This window comes from Culex quinquefasciatus, chromosome 3 (genome assembly GCF_015732765.1).
Source record: "Culex quinquefasciatus strain JHB chromosome 3, VPISU_Cqui_1.0_pri_paternal, whole genome shotgun sequence".
Taxonomy (NCBI): domain Eukaryota; kingdom Metazoa; phylum Arthropoda; class Insecta; order Diptera; family Culicidae; genus Culex; species Culex quinquefasciatus.
In genome coordinates this window covers 3,197,057-3,217,793 of record NC_051863.1, presented here as the reverse complement: position 1 = coordinate 3,217,793, position 20,737 = coordinate 3,197,057, and the positions used below count along the sequence as shown (strand labels likewise).

At 37.3% G+C, this 20,737-nt stretch overlaps 1 protein-coding gene across 3 annotated transcripts in view; it reads left to right on the top strand.

Annotated features, from left to right (window-relative positions):
- Positions 1-20,737, top strand: part of LOC6038993 — a 140,688-nt gene that overhangs the window by 57,258 nt on the left and 62,693 nt on the right. For 2 of the 3 annotated variants that reach the window (XM_038262723.1, XM_038262721.1), the window contains exons 5-12: positions 5,460-5,679; positions 5,988-6,127; positions 6,191-6,312; positions 6,374-6,815; positions 6,879-7,006; positions 10,931-11,143; positions 11,205-11,355; positions 11,449-11,530. In XM_038262723.1, the coding sequence (XP_038118651.1) occupies positions 5,460-5,679; positions 5,988-6,127; positions 6,191-6,312; positions 6,374-6,815; positions 6,879-7,006; positions 10,931-11,143; positions 11,205-11,355; positions 11,449-11,530 (1,498 nt within the window). The remainder of the gene's footprint in view (positions 1-5,459; positions 5,680-5,987; positions 6,128-6,190; positions 6,313-6,373; positions 6,816-6,878; positions 7,007-10,930; positions 11,144-11,204; positions 11,356-11,448; positions 11,531-20,737) is intronic. The other variant, XM_038262722.1, reaches the window with a different exon arrangement.

The window sequence follows — 20,737 nt, the reverse complement described above, 5'->3', positions numbered from 1 at the left end:
TCGAAAAAAAATATTTTCAAAGATTTTAAACCAGGACTAACATTTTAAAAAAGCATAATATTGAATGTTGGCCCTTTTGAAGTGTTAGTGTTTCATATTTTAACATTGCAAATTGGACCATTAGTTGCTGAGATATCAACGTTAGAAAATGGTGGGTTGTTTGGGTAAGACTTAGAAAACATCAATTTTCCTTCTTTTTAAACCTTTGCATGGCAATATATCAGCAACTAAAGGTCGTATCAACAAAGTTCAAAAAAGCAAAATATAGAGAATTTTCTCAGCTTTTCAAAAATATTTTTTTTTCAAAAGTGGGCAAACATTTGCACTTATTTAAAAAATGGAAAACTGCGACTATTTAAAAAAAATCCTAAATATGGATTTAACTTGAAAACGGTGCACTTTATGAAAAATTCACTAGAGTACTTTTTGATTGCAAATTTGATTTTACATCGAAAAATGAAGTTGAAACATTTTTGCGACCAATTTTTCGAGTTTTTGATAAAATCAGTATTGATTCAAAAATTAATAACTCGGTCAAAGATTTTTTGCCCATTCTGGAAATTTCTGAAAATTTGGCATTTGATGTCCTCTAAAACATATCAAAAATAAATATAAATAGTGTTTTTTTGCAAATCAAGTTTTAGTGATAAAAAGTTAAATAAAAATCACCAAAAAAAATTTTATCGTGTATCATTTTTTTCAGTGTAGTCTTTATCCATACCTACAACTTTGCCGAAGACACCAATTCGATCAAAAAATTCCTTCAAAAGATACAGATTTTTGAATTTTCATAAATTGCCAAATTTGTATGGAAAATTATATGGACCAACTAATGATGCAAAATGGTTTCTTTGGGCATACCGAAGGCACCATAAAAGTTTCAGTCGGATTAAAAAAATACAAAAATTAATATTTAAGAAAAAAGACTGATTTCGTAGAGAATTGCTCATAGGTTTTAAAGATAAAACATCAATATAAAATATCATTCAATATTATATTTTTTGATATCGCAAATCTCTTAGACTCCGGACTACGATTATTTATTGTATTTTTTATTTGGAAGAAACTTTGTGTGTTAAAGCTTTTCCAATCAAAATAGGCATTTTAGGCATTTTCAAATGTTAGGACTGTTTTGAAAATTTCGAAAATATTTTTATTTGAGAGATCGAAGAATTGCACGATACTTTCATTTTTTAACAGGTTATCGTCACTAAACAGTTTCACACGTTTTAACATTCCAACGCCCAAGGCTCCAAAAAAGGTGGAACGGTAAATTCAACTCGCTGGTTCTCGGGCCTAACTCAACCAATCAAGATGATTCTTCTTTCCAGTGATTTGTTAGGATGTTTAGATGATTCTAGAACTTTGCAGAACTTAATTTAATCAAATCTTTAATTTTTGCGATCAAAAACATCGTTCCAACTTTCTTTTTCGCGTGTAAAAAAAAATCGCCGAAAATTCCGCGGAGGCAGTTTTTTTTTAAAAAGGTGGAACGATGTTTTCGGTCACAGAAATTACAGATTTGTTCAAATCAAGTTCTGCAAAATTTTAGGATCATCTAGACATTCCTACAAATCAGGAGCGGCCGTGGCTGACTGGTTACGGTGTTCGCTTTGTAAGCGAATGGTCCTGGGTTCGATTCCCATCTGCTCCCAACGATAAATCATAGGACATATAAATCTTGAAACTCTGAACATGAACGAAAAACCAAAGTCGCTCGAGTCGGGGTTCGATCCCCCGTCCTTTGGATTGGTAAGCAAAAATGCTAACCACTAGGCCATCGCGACTTGATAGGCTATGACTGGAATTAGGAATACTGTTACTGTTACTATATACGCGCTGGGTCCTTGTCCATTTGACAAGGGTTCGGAAGTTCTAAATAACGTTTGAATCCGATTGGTGCAAACGTTCTTCAGGGCGGGGCTTGTCGACTCAAGCTGAGGGACCTCGCGCTCGGCTAGAGGGACCTCGCGCTCGGCTAGCCAGCGTAGAAATGGGTCACCGAAGCTCGGCAGAGCTAACACCATCCAAATGCCTATGCGAGTTATTTGCATGTATAGAATGTAGATCTAAAAATAAAATACATGGAAACAACTCAATTTGTAAGAAGCGACCGCGTGGTCCCGTTTGGTTGGTTGCACACACGCACACACATCTAGACATTCCTACAAATCACTGGAAACAAAAATCGTCCCGATTGGTTGAGTAATGCCCGAGAACCAGCGAGTTGAAGTTACCGTTCCAACTTTTTTGGGATGCTTGGGCGTCCGTGTAAGTTGGACATGCGTTGGGCATTCCAGTGTTAATGAATGGAACTAGTGAATATCGTTAAAACTTTCATCAATTTTTTTGTGTATTTTTTATAAAATAAACTACCAAATAAAACACGTTCAAATTTGACTTAGGTAGCAATCTTTAATAATTGCAAGAATATTAGTATTCTATATTAATTTGAAAGTCATAATGACCCTTTTATGAATTGACCCTCAAACTTACTTTGCACTTAGAAACCTTCTCTTGAATAACGAATCTGATTGACTACCATCTGATTCAGCCAGAAAAAATGGTAAAATTGGAGGCTGTTGCAAATATTTTACACAGCTTTTGTCGATCAACCCTCCCCTCCGCCCATTATAAAAAGCTGGCTCGAAATTTCAGGGGCAAAAATATTTCTTCAAAAAACTTCATAAAATCAATGGAAATTTAAGTGCAATCAGCTGAAATCAATTGAAAATGTATTTCTCGGCGTTTAGAATCATTTGAGCATGTTCGGGTTAATGAAAAAAAAATATGAGGTTTAGTGAATTTTCGATAAATAAATATTTGTTCGCTAAAATGTTTTTTGTCGAATCTACTTTAAAAAAATGTTGTAATTTAACTTTTCATAAAACATTAAAACATTTTCTTGAATTTTTTCATTGAAGTGTTGAAATTCTGGCTCGAAACGATATTTCATTAGTCACACTTAATTTATAGATAAAATAACGTCGTTACATAAATTATTTAGATAACATGGCACCATTTTTGAAATGTAAAAACAAAATTTTACAATATAAGTGAAAACTCATGTAAATTCAGTCCTTTCCTATTATTTTTAATTACCGAAATTAAAAAATTAACTTGTATTTTCTAATATTTTCTAGTAATTGAAATTAAAATATCTTTATTTCATTTTTCATGAATTTCCTATTTTGCAAAGCTCATTTGAGCCTCAAATTTGGCCCGGCCTCCAAAAACTTTGAGCATCCCTGTATAGATGATGATGCAAAATGAATTCTTTAAAAAAAGAAAGTTTATGCCAAGTTTCATCCGCATTAAAAAAACTGAATTGACATAAAATTGCTGATTCTTGGGAAAATTGCTCTGATGGGTTAAAAATGTCATACTTGTTTTTGTCTAAACGTAGAATAAAATATTTTTTCTTTCATGTAACTTAGTTTAAGGTCAACAATTTCATATAGCTTTCAAAAGTTATACGATCGTGTATTCTAAAAGAAAGCATTTATGAGCTTATTCCCAGTAAGGATATTTAAAAAAAAGTGGAACAAGGTCGAATAGAGGAAATTTTCATACATTTCCACTATTAAAAAAAAAACTTTTGACAAATTTCTTGATTAAAACCTGAAAAAAATATTTCTAGAGTTTTATGTTCTTTCAAACATGAGCCATTTTTTTTAAAATCAGTTGTAAAAACCAAATTCTATGTGCTTTCAATTTTATTTTATTTTAGAATAAATTAGTTTTTCATGTCTAATTTCTGTAGTTTTTGCATTTTTTTCGAACAACTGTATGTAGTTCTTTGAAAACAAATCGAGGTTTCAAAAAATAATTTCGTTGAGTTTTTGCATTTTTTAAACATAAAAAGTTAGGTTAATAATTTAAAGAGATAGTTTTTAATTATTTTTTTGCAATCCCGCTGTGAAACTGTCAACTTTTTCTTAACTGCAAAAAATGGTGTAAGCAACTCGTTGCGAAACTTGATTTTTTTAGTACTCGTCGTATTTCTCTAACTCGGTAATCCTTGTTCGATAAATGTACGACTCGTGCTGAAAAAATCTTCTTTTTGCAACTTGTTGCATAAACTACTACATTTGCGAGGGCAAAACCTAATCGGCAGTGTATCCCAATTCATGAAAAAAAATATTTTGGAATACAATGATAAAACGGTAGAAAAACAATTATTACTTCATTTTAAAATATGAATGTGGAACCAAAAAGTACTTCACAGAAAACTCATGATTTCCAAGTCTGGAAATTTATTTTCAGGATAGTTCAAATTTCATTTAAACTTTAAAAAAATGTAGAGAGCATTTCTGTTCAATTTTAAAATCTAAATGCCAATATGATTTTTCCAATTAATATGATTTAATTTTTTATTTCAAGAATCTAAAATTATTCAAAAACCCTAGAACCACCCTAGAAATCTCACCGCCATCAAGATATTCGAAACGCAAGTCATAAATTTAATTGAGAGAAGAAACGGAACGGAATGCTCAAAAATAAAATGATCCAACTCGTACCGGTAACAGTAGATCTCGACGAAAGGACGCTGGCTGTGGCGCGAGAGGGAACGAAAAGAGGTTGACATTCAAGTTCAAGTCGATTAACTTCTGGCGCTTGCCTGCTTTTTTCGTCCGTTCGTTCAGTGGCAACGGTTTGCGGTATTTAAAATGTTTAATAAAAATGGTTTTCTCGACACGCTGTTATGTTTTGCGAGTCTTTTTCTTTGCACTGTGTTTCGCGTGTGCTGCTAGGGTTGATGCTCCTATTTTGTTCCGTTGATTGCGCAAAGCGGTTTGTTTTATGACTCGTGACGTTTTGAGGGGGACGGTGAGAAGGAAACACCACAATGACAACCATAACGATGCCAATAAAATCAGTCAAGCAGTTTGCAGGAAAAAAAAATGAATGGGGGCAGACACGAGAGAAATTCCTCGCGACAAGCTTGTTGATTGTGCGTATATTTTTATGGTACGAAAAGAAGAAGGAGAAGAATTGTTGGGTGGCAAAACATTCCAACGTGATGATTACGACTTAATTTTTTATCTGGGGAAGGGTAAATCTGGTTTTGTAATGTTGTCTCGATGGTTTTAAGGTGCAAAAGTCGAGCTATTTTTAGAATGATAAAAAAAACGCACCTTTCCAGATAATTCACTGTTATCGGAGAGCGATCGTAACTAAAACCCGGCTTATCATGGGAAATTTGGGGGTCGAATCGATTGCGACCACAAACAGAGCCATAAATAATTGTCTGGCTGACGTGTTGGATTCGATGTTGACCACCGAATTTCCAGTTGCGACCTCATATCGATACATCAATCTCTTATCGCAGGTTGTCACCGCACCCCATATCCGGTTTTGGCTTGTTTGGACACGTAGCCGAACCAGTCATTTCACTTTTTTTTTCCTTTTGATAACCTATCTAATTGAGTGTGTATGTTTTCTTTTCCCCTACCCAGGTTCGATACGTACCGGAGAGTCAACGCAAGTACCAGATAAGGAAGCGCCAGCCGACGCAGGAGCGGGCGGCCACGTTCGTGTGCTACACGTGCGGTTTCGACACCCCGTCGTCGCAGCTGCGGCTCGTCTACTGCTGTCCAAACGCCGAACGGGAGCCGTACTTTCCCTTCATCAAAACGATGAAAGCACCGGCCAATGCTAGTCCGATAAGTCCACAAGGTAATTGAGGTTTCATTCTATTTAATTCTTTCTTATGTAATTTTACCTAAATCAACGTGTGAGAAAAATTACAGTGACAATACCACCTCGCGGATGTAATTTTACTTAGTTTTTGATGTAAAATTACGCATTTTTCTGTGTCAACATCCTTAAACAGCAAACTGTGTAATTTTACATCATAAAAATAGTAAAATTACATTAACGATTTGGTTTTTACACCCATTTCTGTGTTGTTTTATTTAAACAAATTGCATTAGGAAAAGTTACATTAAAAACATGTAATTTTTATTTATTCTTCCCCGTTTAAGGTATGGTGCAAATATGTTCAACGTGCAATAAGAAGAATCATCATCTGTCGGAGGGTGGCACCGTAAGCAATGTTGAAGAAAGGTATCCGTCTCCTACGAAAATGACGCCAAGTGTGATAAACGAGGTTGTTCGATTTAAGGTAATCACTTCAACTTGCAAAATCTAACTTAAATAACTAAAACAATCGCTTCTGTTATTTTAGCCTTATGAATCTGCCTCTGCTCCTTCCGGACCGCTGCGGGACCAGAAGGACTTCCGAAGAGATTCAAGACCAAATACACCGCCTCACTCTCAAGGACCAGTTGAAAACGGTCATGTTTTTTCGTAAGTTCCCTGCTCCGTTGTCACTCTGTAGCTCAAACTCAACCTCCCCATTTTTCCCTAGATGTTACATTTGTAAGAATAACTTCCCCGCCCAATCGATGGAGTGGCTGTCGACCAGTGCCGAGCACATGAATTCGCATGCAATGCATTTCCCCTGCCTGAAAGGCAGCAACGACCAGGGCCCGGGCCGGGTGCTGGCGTGCAAGGTCTGCGTCAACAACCTGACCGTCCAGTGGGAGACGATGGACGCGGACCGGGTGCCGCTCGAGCACCGCAAGTACATCATTCCGTCGCCGACGCCGAACGCGGTCTCGCCGAGCGGGGGCGGTGGCGGGGGTGGTGGTGTTGGGGGTGTCCCCGGGCAGCACCGGGCGCCGATCGCACTGGCCACGCCCCCGACCACGCCGGCCGGCTCGAGCGTGGCCAGCACGTCGGTGTACTGCTTCGTCTGTGGCCTACACTCGGAACTGAGCTTCGCTAGATTGTTATACGCCAACAAAGAGGTAGGTTTCTGGAAACATTTCTTTACACCAGGACGAATAACACAATCGCTTTCCTATTTTTAGGGTTCTCGACCGTATTTTCCCTTCCTGTCCAAACACAAGTCACCTCCCAACGCGGAACAGCTGCGCGAAGACAGCTCGGCGTTGGTCTGTACATTTTGTTATCACTCGCTGTTGAATCAATGGCGGAAGTAAGTAACTCTATGACTTTATAAATGTTTGAATTTTTGATACGTGATTACTTGAAGCTCAAATCAGCGTTTGTGCAATTTAAAAAACAAATTTAATGCGTTTAAAAGTTTGAATTTCACTTCCGTAACCGAAGCGTTTGATACGGTATGTCCACGCATTCTTCCTCCCCTGTTGATTGTGTGAAATGTGATCCGTTCACATAATCTATCTCTGCAAACAATGCAACGCAGTAGGCTTGGCCGGCCTCTCGGATGTACAGAAATCATAAATGTGTTTGATTAAATTGGATTGGGATTGGATCAGATTAGGTATTTGAATTTCATGTCCATAATATGGCGTAGAATTTCTATGAATTATAATAATACTGTTAAACAAAAGTACCACTTTTGAAAGTTTGATGGAACTAAAAATCACCATGACCCCTAACAATTAATTCTTTTTCTCGAAAGCTAAACGAGATTTCCCAGATTTTTTTTACTTTAATTTGAAGATCGGGTAGATTTGAAATATCAAGAATTGTGGTTTGGTTGAGCGTTTTAGAAGAATGCATTTATTCATATCAAGAATCTTTGAAGTTTGTAATTCTTCAATAGTTTGAAAACTGATCAAAACTCGTTCCTTTTTCTCAAAGGTCAGTACAGAACTCCAGAGAACTCAAAACTGCAATGTTATCTATGCCAAACTTACCGCAAAAAAAAAAATGCGTTTACGCCTATGATGTTGGCATGAATCGCAAAAATGGCTTAAGAACAAAAAGGGCTAAATAGCCATATCTCAAAAAGTCACTTTCCCCATGCTAGGGCAGCTCGAGTTTCAGTCTAGTTCAATTTGAGATTTATGCTCAGTACACCCAGACCATTTGGAAGGTCATAAGTCAAATTTGAACCACCCTAATATTCAGAGTCCTCCAGTACATTTTCCATCACTGAAAAAACGGCCACTTTTATCAAACTAGAGTTTTTTTTTTATCCTGGTGGTAGAGGAAGTAACAATGCATGTGTGCGCGTGCACAACTAATCCAATATCCGTAGGCCGGCTACGAAGTGATGGAAAAGTTTAATTTGTATCAGACTTTTTTTATGCTGATACAGCTTACCTCATTGGGACGGACATTAGGTGGTGTCAGCCCCAATTCCGGGGTCATCGGGCATTTGTGGGCCCGCCTGAACATTAACCAAGCACCACAAAAGTTCTCAACTTTTCCTTAACCTTGCAATCCCAAAAGCCAAAAATGGAATCAGCGCTTATATAAACACAAAATCAATGGTTTGATCTCACCAAATTTCTCCAAACCATCCTCAATTTCCTCTCAATACCAACTTATTTCGTTCAAAGCAACGTCCAGTTATTACATCTGGTCTCAGTTATCAGTTATTTTTTAATGAAGATTTCTTACGTTGTCTGATTCGGATTTGGATTCACTTTTAAACGAGTTTTCATCACTGGCATTAATTTTAAAATTTTCACAAATAAAAAACAACTGCCAAATGTTCCTAATGAAATGAGGAACAAGACAATTCCGCTATTCAATTTGTAGCTTAGAATCAAGGATTGAAAAAAGAAGCAGTCACCAAAAGTTATTACCTGATATTCGACAGAGCCCGGAGTCAGCTATCATCGTTAAATGTTCACTGACAGCGCCGGGCGGTCATTTGGATGCGTCCGTCAGCTGACACACACGAAGTTGACACGAAAGAATGCCGAGCTCAACACCAGAAACAGCCCGGGCGACACGACGGCACATGCTCTTTCTCTTTCTCTCTTTGCCGTTCTCTTTCTCGCTTGTGCAAGTAAGTGTGGGCCGTGGGGTGACAGCAATCATTTGAATGCAGTCATGAGGAAGGTGATCGAATTACGGTAGAATGTCAAACGAATGAATTCTTTGCGAACGAAATTCTGGTGTGAGTCAAACGACCGTGTGAGTTAAGTTGATAAAGTACGTAATGCACTGCCTATATCTACACCCTCATTTCAGATCACTTCGTTTTGTCAAAATCTAACCTTCTCAGAAATGCTTGTAAATATGGTCAGATTTTAGTGAATTTTCCTCAGAATTTAACAAGTTTAGTGAAATACACCCAATTCTACGTTCGGCGCATTGAAATTTGAACACTTTGTTTCTGATTCCGAATCTCATGAAAACTTGTTCGCGATTTTTCTCCGTGTGATGCTAACGATATTCATGCTTCAACAAAAAAAGTGTATTTTGCTTTCAATTTAGAGAGTCGTGAGTTCTTTTTTGTCTTCCTTCAAGGAATGTAAGATGTAGAACTGCAGAATATTCAAGATCATGGATACACTAAAAAAATAAATCATGTTGAAGTTACGTGAAAACTAGGCTGATCACATCACTCCACAAGCTTAATATTGTTCCTTGAGCGATTTTAGGACTCTCGGTCAAATATTAGCAAAACCCGTCAACATTTACCCATACTTGAAGGTGAAGCTTGTATGAAAAAAATGTATGAAATGCCAAATTTTCTTACGGTTTTGTGGTTTTGTCTGCAGGGTGCACTACTTACATTCAAATAATGCCAAAGGTGAGATTCTTATTTAGAATGTAATGCTTTAAAACTTTTTCGAACATATCAAAGCTATAAAACTCAATCCTGAATAGTTATTAGTGATTTAAAAAAGTAATTTTTGCTTGAAAATGTTTTTTTTTACAGCTTCATGCTCTAGTGTCATTGGGTTAATCTTAACCAATATTGCTTAAAATTGGCACAGATGCTTAATTCTAATGCTCCGGATATATTATATAGATGATTTTCCGTAGTCTTAGATGATGGCTTAAATGACGGCATTATATAATTTTTGATTCTGAGAATCTTAAAATTTAAAAAAAAAATACCAATTTTGCATCGATCTTACCAACCTGCCTGAAATTTTCAAATTTAGACATAAAAAATTAGCATCGGGGCAAATATGAGTTTAGAGGTACAAAAACGTCAAAAATCTTAAAAAGGCTGTAACAAAGGCGAAATTCAAATGAATTTCGAAATTCAAAATGGGCCTAAAATTGCAACAAAATGAAGAGTAATGCATCAAAATTGATTAAATCTGCAGGAAGTTAAGGCATTTTAGTGAAAAAATTGCACGATTTTCAAACTCAAATAAAAAAGTGTTCCATCCAGATATCAACCAGATTCGACCTGGAGCTTGCCGGGGACATCTGGGACTACCATCTGAGATTGAGAACGCTTTGGATACCGCAGCTTTACATATAAAATAGACACTTTTTCTTTTAGTAAATTTTTTGGGTGTTTATTTTTGCTCAAGGACCCCTTAGATCCCATTTTCTGGTGATGAATTTATCTAATTCGTAAATAGAAACAAGCAAATCAAAAAAATCAAATCAAATTATTCGCTCTACAGCATTGCCTTGGCGTTCTCGATTGAGAGATTCCTACTCGAAACTAGGTGTCCGAAGGCTTGATTGTTGAGGCAATTGCAAACCTCGTTTTACACCTTAGCTTCCATCCACCCGGGATTCAAACTGACGACCTTTGGATTGTGAGTCCAACTGCCTACCAGCGAATCCACAGAGGCAGGACCCAGGGAGACGACTCCTACACCTGAACTGAGCTAACGACCTAACCTCTGGGTTAGACCGGGGCCAACATTTACTTCCCCGTCCGACGGAAGGCGTGATCAGACAAATCTCGTCTCGAAAAATGCCACCGGGACCTTCTGAGATCGAACCCAGGCCGACTGGGTGAGAGGCAACCACGCTTACCCCTACACCACGGGTCCCGGCTAAATAGAAACAAGCATAAAAATGTTTATTTTCATCCAAAAATGAAGGTTAAAAAATATCGGGACTCTTTCGAATATTTACGTATAAAAGAATTAAATGTCATGAAATCAGCCGATTTGGTAGAAAAAAAAATCTCATCTAAAAATTATCCTTCCACCTTCTCTAGATACGACGCTCAAAACACGGTACCCCCGGGCAGCCGGGAGTACAACTTCCACGACTACTGCTGCCACCTGTGCGGGATCACGACCTACCGGAAGCGGGTGCGGGCGTTGCCCATCCGGGAGTATCCCTTCGTGGCGAACCGGAAAAGTGACGGACTGCTGCTCGAGAACGGCGACTACGCAGTGGTCTGTCTGGATTGCTACGAAGGGTTGAGGTGAGTCTGGCTGGATCGGAACTTTGTGTAGAATTGTGGTTAAATTGCGCGATTCTTGCAGGCAACAATCGGCCGAGTACGATCGGTGGGGAGTGGCGATCGAGAAGCGGGAGTACAACTGGGTCGCGCAGCCGCCGCCGCCGGAGGACAGTCCGGAAGTGTCAGTCGCCCGCCTGCCGAGCGGGGAACGGACCGATAAAGTTAGTAAAAATGTAAGTGACGCTTGCGAAGACGGAGGGTGCGAACTAATTCTCACGTTCTGCTCTTTTCTCGAAAAAAAAAAAAACAACAATCACCTTTTGCAGTCTCAAGTAGGCCTACGTCCAATACCAAATAAGAAGAACTGTTCTCCAAAGCAAGTCAGTAGCGATAAGCAGCGCGATTCACGTAAGTAGCTAATCCTTTACTTTGTTTTTGCAATATTTTAATACATTGTTGATGACCAAAACGGCGTCAAAGGTTAATGGGCTGTAAAACTGTCCCGCCGGTCGACGACGACGAGATTGTTGTAGATGTGGCGAATTTATGATTGTTGTGTATATTCAATTTACGTCGCGAAATCCCGTGGTCAAGGGTGAGAGTTGTATTTCTTTTTATAGCTGATACTCCAGCCACTACTAGTCGGGCTGACTGACTAGTCTGGTGTGACGCAATCGGGTTATTTGCGTGACAAAGCTGCTACTTTACTGCTGGTTAAGCCAGGTTACCAGCCATTAAGCTTCGATCAGTTACATTGTATATTGTTGTTTTATGACATCATTGGAAGGTGTGATCTCTTGAATCGTTGAAAATTCAACTATTCAATTCAATTAGTGTTTATTACAATTTAACAGTTCTGCTCTAGGATGTTACATTTGCAAAATCGTTTAACATTTTTTAAGATTGCAGCCTGAAAAGTTAGTATTTTTTGAATTAATATTTCATTGTTTTGCAATACTTGATGTTTAATCATATTACGAAAAAAATGGAAATCATTTTTCTTTTCAATATGTTGGATTTTAAGTGAAAATAATAAAGTTTTTTTTTTTCAGCTTTTCGATATTTTTTTCCGAAATGGGCAAAGATAGACACCATTTTCATAAATACAAAAAATCATTTTGTTACCCTAAATAAGGCGTTTGCAAATTCGATTTACCAAATAACATTTTTTGTCGGGGATTTTTTTTATTTTCTCCGTTTTTTTTTGTTTTCAAGATAGGCAACATGTTTGTCATACATTTCTAAAATAAAAAGTTCATTAAAAAATATAAATATTTTTTCCATGTGACTATTTTTCTGAATCATCCTCATCGATACCTACAACTTTGCGGAAGACACCAAATCTATCAGAAAAATCCTTCAAAAGTTACAGATTTTAAAAAATTTGCGTACCATTTTACTATAGGGGTGAATCAATGACACAAGTAGTTTCTTTGGTCAAAACAAAGGGAAAGCCCCCCACAAAGATTAAGCCAATCTAACAAAATACAAATTAAATTCATTTCCGGAATTGGAGGAGAATTGCTTCTTTGTCAAAAATAAGAACAAATATGTAAACCACGTGAACTTTTGTAAAAGGGAAAAAATAAAAAATGCCAGGCCAGCCCTACTGCGTAAAATTAACCACAAAGGAGATTCGTTGAACTTGGTTGAGTTTGAGCACGAAATTATTTGAAAAATAGATTAATAGTTGCTGAGATATCGGTATTTGAAAATTCAGTGCTGAAAATGCATTTTTTACCAAACGTTCGTTATGTCAAATTTTCTTTAAATAATTTTTTGATGTGAAATCCGATTTTAAATAAAATATTTAACTATTTTTCCGGCCATGATTTTGAAGTTTTCCAAAATTATTATTATTATTTTTAACTTGGCAACACTGCCATATTAATTTTTTCTCGCCCCTGTACTGCCCAATTTTTTGTTTGTTTTATATTATTCTTCATTCATGTTTGATGTTTTTTATATATATTTATCTTGTTTAGTTTGTTTTTTTTTATTGGTAGCTTAAGGCATTTTATGAAGTTTGTTATTTTGATCTACTTAATTTTCATTTTACTTTCAGTTCTAAAAAAAACTAAATTTATTTTAGCAATTTTAGAAAAAAGTTTTTTCTACCTAAATTACTTTTTATGATGCCACGCCAATCTGCTGTGACTCTCAGTTTTTGACATAAAATATGCTGAATAAATCAACTTCAAGAACACTTCACCACACCGAAAAAAAAGAGTGGAGACAAATATTGATCTGTTGTTCCCCCTCCCAAAATCGTCTCCCCAAGCATCCCCTTCTCAAGCACGTCAACCGCACAGTTTATAAACTCTATTCACCTTATCAAACTTTTTCGCCTCTCCATCACACGCGAAACACAAATCTCTCTTCCATCTTGTTTTTTTTTCGCCCAGCGCGTTCAATTTTGGTGAACCATTTAGCTGAATTTGCGGAAAAAGTGTGAAATAACTTTTCCCCTTACGGCGTTGGTGTGGTGGCCCCTTAATACACATTCTAGAGCAGCAGGTAGACTCAGCGATAAAATGTGGGCAAGGTGTGTGTGGGGGGGAGAACCAGAGGCGAAAACTTTGTGTAATTTCATACAAAATTAAAATAAACACGACAACCTGAAAAGTTAAGGATCTCTCAGTCACAGTCAAAAAGGGACCCACTTCCTGGGGGGAGAAGTGATCTCGCTAATTCTCTCTCGCTCACTCTCTCTCTCGGTTTCACCAAACCAACACTGACTGGGCTAGCCGGGGAACTTGGTCGCTGTGTGTGATACCCTGCCTGTGATACACTTGTTCCGATATGGCAGCCGGAGTTGCTCTTGTTCGCACCGTGACACCATGCCACCTAATATAGTGAAAAATTGAGCAAGCTCATGGCCTCTGGACTGGCTTTGCCGCGTCGGTGGGGGTTGAGAGAGTGTGGCACTGTGGGTGAAATATTTTTGAAATTTAAATGTCGAAAAAAAAATACGGATCAAATCGAGTTGTTGCCAAAATAGGCTGATTTCCTGGTATAAAAATAAGTGTTTCTTATGTAAAAAATCCGGGGAATCGATTGGTGATGGTTCTCCAGAAATTCAGGAAAAATAACCACTTGCACCGCAAAAATCATCCAGGGTCCATTCAACCCCAATTCCGCTATATTTTTGGCCGTTTTCAAATGTTAGGTCAGATTTTAAAAATCAAAAAATATTTTTTACGTAAAGATCAGACAATTTTACATAAGAATGACGATTTGCACCTCATAGTTTGACACATTTATGTTGATAAAAATAAAAATTGTGTAAAAGGCAGTTTATTCTGTGTTTGGGAAAATTGGCCCAAAACTGATTCTTAATTTTTTTTATTTAGTTTAATTTCTATATCAACATAAATGTGTCAAACTATCAAGTGCAAATTTTCATTCGTATGTAAAATTGTCTGATCTTTACGATAAAAATATTTTCGGATTTTAAATATCTGACCTACCGTGGGACCGTGGTGTAGAGGTAAGAGTGGTTGCCTCTCACCCAGTCGGCCTGGGTTCGATCTCAGAAGGTCCCGGTGGCAATTTTCGAGATGAGATTTGTCTGACCACGCCTTCCGTCGGATGGGGAAGTAAATGTTGGCCCCGGTCTAACCTAAAGGGTTAGGTCGATAACTCAGTCCAGGTGTAGGAGTTGTCTCCCTGGGTCCTGCCTCGGTGGAATCGCTGGTATGCAATTGGACTCACAATACGAATGTCGTCAGTTTGAATCCCGGGGTGGATGGAAGCTAAGTTGTAAAAAGAGGTTTGCAATTGCCTCAACAATCAAGCCTTCGAACACTTAGTTTCGAGCAGGAATCTCGCAATCGAGAACGCCAAGGCAATGCTGTAGAGCGAATAATTTGATTTTTTTTGAATATCTGACCTAAAATTTCAAAACGGTCAAATATGCTTTTATAATGGAATTGGGGTTAAATGGACTCTAGATGATTTTTGCGGTGCAAGTGGTTATTTTTACTGGATTTCTGGGACATTTTCACAAAAGTTAAGTGCATTTTGGATGGCCGCATTCAGCCTCCGCTCTAAATACAGACCGATTTTCAAGAAAAAATGTAAAAAATGGTGGAGGGGGATTGGGCAAAATGAACCATTTGCCGCGACGTGCGGTGGATGAAACCATAACCAATCGATTTTCCGGTTTTTTTTAATAAAAGGAACACTACTTTCATACAACGGAACCAGCCGCGTTCAATTAAGTCCGAATTTGGGTTCCATTTCGCTCACTGTGCGGTGTTGTCAAAATCGATGGGTCAAATCTGATACAGATTACACTTTCTCATAGTTTCCTAGCCGGCCTTCAAACGTAACATTCGTTTAATTCGTTTGAAAAAAAATCTTCAGCTGTTTAAACTAAATTTATTTATTTTTGTTCAAAGAAAATGGGCTTATTAAACGTCACAATTTCACCATGCGTCTCCACCAAATTGTTTCAAATGCTATTTTCGCACTGAACCCACTGTGTCAAGCGATAAATTTCCCCCCTGAAAGCTCATAAACTGTAAAAAGAAAGAAAGTAATGTCGGTGCGCTTTTGTCGACTTGACCCCCCGTCCCCCCTTTCACTTTCCTATCCCAGAATTTGTTCTGTTTGACTGAAATATGGGGTGGTGTGGGTTACGTTCAAAACCCAGACTATCTCAACCTCAGGAGGAAAAGAGAGCAGCACGGGAAAGAGAAAGCAACCGGGCACTGGCGTTGGCAGGATACATATTTTATGTGACGTTGTAGTCCTTCGAGAGAGAGAGAGAGAGCAAGTAGTGAGAGTGTGAGAAAACGGTGAACGGTGTGAAGAGTTTGCGCAAATTATCTAGAACATACAAATTACCATAAATTGAAAGAAAAACCACAACACGAAATGGTCGCGCTATGTTTCCGAGAGTTTGCGAGAGGGGTGTGTGTGTGAGATGTGCACTTGTATTGGTGCACCCTCCTTTGTGTTCGTCCCTTTGAAGGGGGGGTTTGAAGTTTGGGGAAAGTGGTGTTTGGATGGATGGTTGGCCAAATTATGGAGTTCACGCGCGAGTATCATTCGGCAAGCAGCAGTTCAGCTCGCAGAGAGAGAAAGGTCGAAAACATGGAGAAACAAGTCCTGGAAAGGGATTTGAGGGGACTTTTTGGGGTGGTGGAGAGAAAAGGGGTTGTTCGGTTGAACGAAAAACACATTTTGCTTCATTTTAACCTTTTTTTTCTCTCTTTTGTTTGTTGCTCTTGGATGTCGTCTCGCCTATGGTGTTCGTATTATGGTTTTAATTTCCCTTTGTGTGTTTGTACGAATCGCTTTGCACCATTCGAGCAACATACAGAAAGCATATTAAAAGTTTTCTCTTTTTCCCCCCGGAAGTCTTCCCACTTTGTTGGAATTTTTGTTCCGGGTGGAATCCATCGCAATTCACTTGGCTTCAAACAAAATGTAGTTCTTTTGAGAAAATAAGGAAAAAATGCAGGTTATGTTTTGTAGCGAAAAAATACGTATTCCAAAAAAAAAAAACGAAACTATTGGCACTACGCCCCCCGGGGCATGGCCTTCCTCTAACGTGGGATTTCTGCTCCAGCGCCTCTGACGAGACAGGAGAAACCGGGACCGACGTTTTACTTCACCATCCGATAGAAGCTCAGTGGATAAGGCGGGAATCGAACCCGCGTCTCATAGCATCATCGGGATATTCCAATTCCAATTCGTATTCCAATATTAACTGAATAATAAAAAAAATAAAAATCGCTATTCTATAAAAAATTGAAATTTTCTATTTTTGAGTTGGATGAAATGTTGTTAGCATTTTCCATATGTCAAAATATTTTTAAAGAGATTGGACATTTTTTTACAATTTTCTTTTTTCTTTGTTGATAGGACTGCTGGTTGCTGAGCTACATCCTCCCCTCCTCTACACCATCTCTAGACGGGTTTTGATTTAAAAAATTGTCAAAATTTCATTTTTCAACCAATTTTTGATCCTTAAAAAGCAATTGAAAAAAAAAACTCTTGAAATATTAGAAAATTCTACGGTTGGAAGTATTACTTGTTTTATGTGGCTTTGCCAAAGTTTTTAAAAATGTCATCGTTTTAGGAGTCAACTTTGGCAGTGTTTATACGATTTATATGATAATGGTGCATTCTAGAGCAAAAATTAGAAAGGCAAATAGGAGGTGGTAGAATAGGCCAAATACTACCAAAAGAAAGATAAACTAAACAAGATAAATGCAAGTAAAAAACTAAAAATAATACAAGAAAAACATAACACAAGAGAAGTAAAGTTTTTCGTAAAACAAAAGTTGTTCAAAATGACCTCTTGAACACGGGAAAAATAAAAAAATTTTTGGCAGTATAGGGATGAAGATGAGTTTTTCTCAGTATCTAATATCTAGCGAACTATCATTTCAATTTTCAGTATATAATTTTTTTCTGGCAATTTGTCTATTCTTTTTTACTAAAAATAAATTCTAAATTTTAAAATCAAGCTAAAAATGTTCAAACTGTAAAGATAAGTGTTTTGGCTCTTTCAAACGGTTTCCGTTGATTCGAAAATTTAGCAATAATTTTTATTAAAGTAAAACCAGATTTTTTCAATGACGTGAATTAAATCAAAAGTTTTCGAAACATTGCGAATTGAAAACTGATAACTAACACTGAGAAAAACTCATTTTTTACAAAATTTAAACTATAAGAGACTGTATCTCAGCAATTTTAGAAATTTTGTTTGACTGTAATTTTTTTTTTCATAGATCTTTTTTTTCAAAATCACGGTTTTTATTAAAAATCACTTAAATATATTTACATTATTTTTTTTCAAAATTCATATCTTCGGTGAAAGAATTGCACCATCCTAGGATGCCTTTTAGTAACCCAAAAACATACAAAAAAAATTATTTCAATTTTTAATAATAAAAAGTCAAAACAAACTATTATTTTCCCGTGTATCTTTTTCCTAAGAATTCCTTCTAATTACCGTGTACGAAGATACCAATACCAAGATAGATGATTTTATAAAGTTAAATATTGATTTCATCTGTGGTAAAAAAATGCTCAATAAAATTAGGTAAAATAAAATCAAAACTTTGTCACTAAAAAACAGTATTTGTTTATCCTGGAAAAATGAAAAAAAATCAATAATGGATCATTTAAAGATTTTTCAATAATTTCGTATCCGGCCCAATTTTTTTTTTATGAACTTTCATATCGGCACAAATTTTCTAAAAGTTTTATAGTGTCTTAATTTATTGAAACTGAAATTGAGTGAAATTTGGTTAGTTATAAAAAGTTTCGTAATTGTCCCAACTTTTTGTTATTATTTTTTTTACCTTTTTTTTAAATTTATTAAAAATCTCGTCATCACGAGTGGAACCAATCAACTAAAAGATTTCCCCTTAATTTTAGGTTAGAAGCTCGGTTTATTGTTTTTTTTTTTTAATTTGATATTGCTATATTTTTTTCTTTTTCGAAATTTACTAAAAATGTCGTCATCGAAAGTGGAACCAAACAACCACACAATTTTCTCATAGTTTCGTTGCCGACTTTTGCTGAGAACTTGATGTATTACAAATGTTTGTTTTTATTTGAATTTGCTATATTTTTTTCCTTTTTTAGAATTTTTCAAAACTCTCGTAATGATTGTGGAGCCAAAAAACTACATAATTCGTCCATAATTTCGTAGCCGATATAGATTATAGATATATTTTTTTTTAATATTGACAAATTTGATAAATAATACCAAGTCTCCGAATTCACCGAGTAAACTTTAAAAAATAGGATAATGATAATTTGAATGTTTTTTTTTTATTTATCAAAAATCTCGTTCTCAAAAGTGAAAACCAAAAAACCACAAAGGTTTCTCATAATTTCGTAGCCGGCTTTTGCGTAAAAGCTTGCTTGGTTTTGTAAGCATTTTCGTTTTTTTTTCAAAATTTATCAAAAAGATTGACATCAGAAGTGGAACCAATCAACCACAAAGTTTTTTCTATAATTTCGTAGCCGGTCCAAGTGTAGAAGCTTGGTTTGTTAAAAACACTTTATTTTTTTAAATCATGTTATTATTTTTTTTTTTCAAAATTTATAAAAAATCTCGTCATCAAAAGTGGAACCAACCAACCACCAAGGAATGGGGAAAAAGGGGAGTCGGAGCGAATTTTCCGGAAAAACGAACTCGTCTGTTGCTCATGGTGGTTGCGGCTCAACCAACCGACCCCTCTCTGGAGGCTAAAGTTGGTGCCCGGCTCGACACTTTTGCTGTCGTCGTCGTCGTCGCAGCTTTCAGAGAGTGAGAAGGTGAGATCCCCCGTCCTTCTGATGGGTGTGTAAATATTTCAAACAGAGGCGAGAATATTAAATGAGTTTTTCTCCCGCGGGAAGCATAAATGAGAACGTGTTAAAAAGGTAATATTTAGGGGGAGATTAACTGAATAATTTGTCGTACCTCTGCTGCTGCACGCGCTTGGCACCTGGTTCTGCTTAGTTGGGGGAGGAAAGGTGGTTAATGTTTTACGGTAGGTGGGTCTCCCTTTGGGAGCAGGGTTCATTGGGGTTGGCAAGTTTGCCCGGAATTGATTTAGTGCTTTGTTGTTGGTTCTTGGGAGTTAAGCTACTAAAGCGGTGATGGTTAATGAATTAGGCCGTTGATTTGGTGGTATTTTGCTGTAATTTGCTCTTTTCACGCAAAGTTTCTTTTGTTGAGAAATTTCATGAAAAGAAAATCACTTTCCTTTTACGGTTTCCAACCGGGACAACATAAAAAAGCTTGCCGCCAAATGATACCAATTTCATCTGGTTCAACTAATTGAAAAGAATCGTGTACGAGTAAAGCGAAGAGTACTAGAAAGTGGAAGGGTCAGCTCGTCTATTGTGGTCCATTTTCCATGGACCATGAACAGAACACGAAAAGGGTTACGATGGGCATCACCTGGACCCAGGTCTGACCCGAAGCAACCCTCACTGTAAAATTCAGGGGTGTAAACGGAGCGCAAAAATTGAACCTTCCTTCTCACCTTTTAGAGGGGTGGATTAACATTTGAAAAGGGATTATCGCTCCTCAGATTTCTTATTCTTTCCTGGAATTTTAGCCATTTTCAAATATGAATTAAGCTATCTACTGCTAAACCAACTTAGTGGAAATATCTCCTCTTTTATGTCGGATTTGTTGCCAGCGCTATTCGATCCTTTCTGCAGTGCTGCCAACATCCCTTCTTCCGTAAAAAAAACGAGGGGGGTTTCCGATTGGTGTGAAACCAAAGGGAAGGGGGGAGGAAGGTTCAAAGTGCCAAACGGTTCGCCTCGTTTGAACGAGCAAAGTTAAACGAAATGATGATAACACTTGCTCGGGCACACATACACACACGTGTAGACACACATACGTCGGTCGAAAGGGGAGAGCCCGATGCGGTCAAATTGAGTTAAACGTTCCAGTTCATAAGCTAGTCGCATTATGTCGGAAAATAGCTGGGAAAAAGGATTGCTGAAAGGGGGAGTGTGAGGTGACAGGGGGGAAAGGTCGTGGAACGTGGGTGGAATGTGAAACCCCGGTCGGAAACGGAACGGAACCCCGGGACAGATGCTTTTGGATACAAATACCGTCGTCGTAATTCGATTTTCACGAAACAC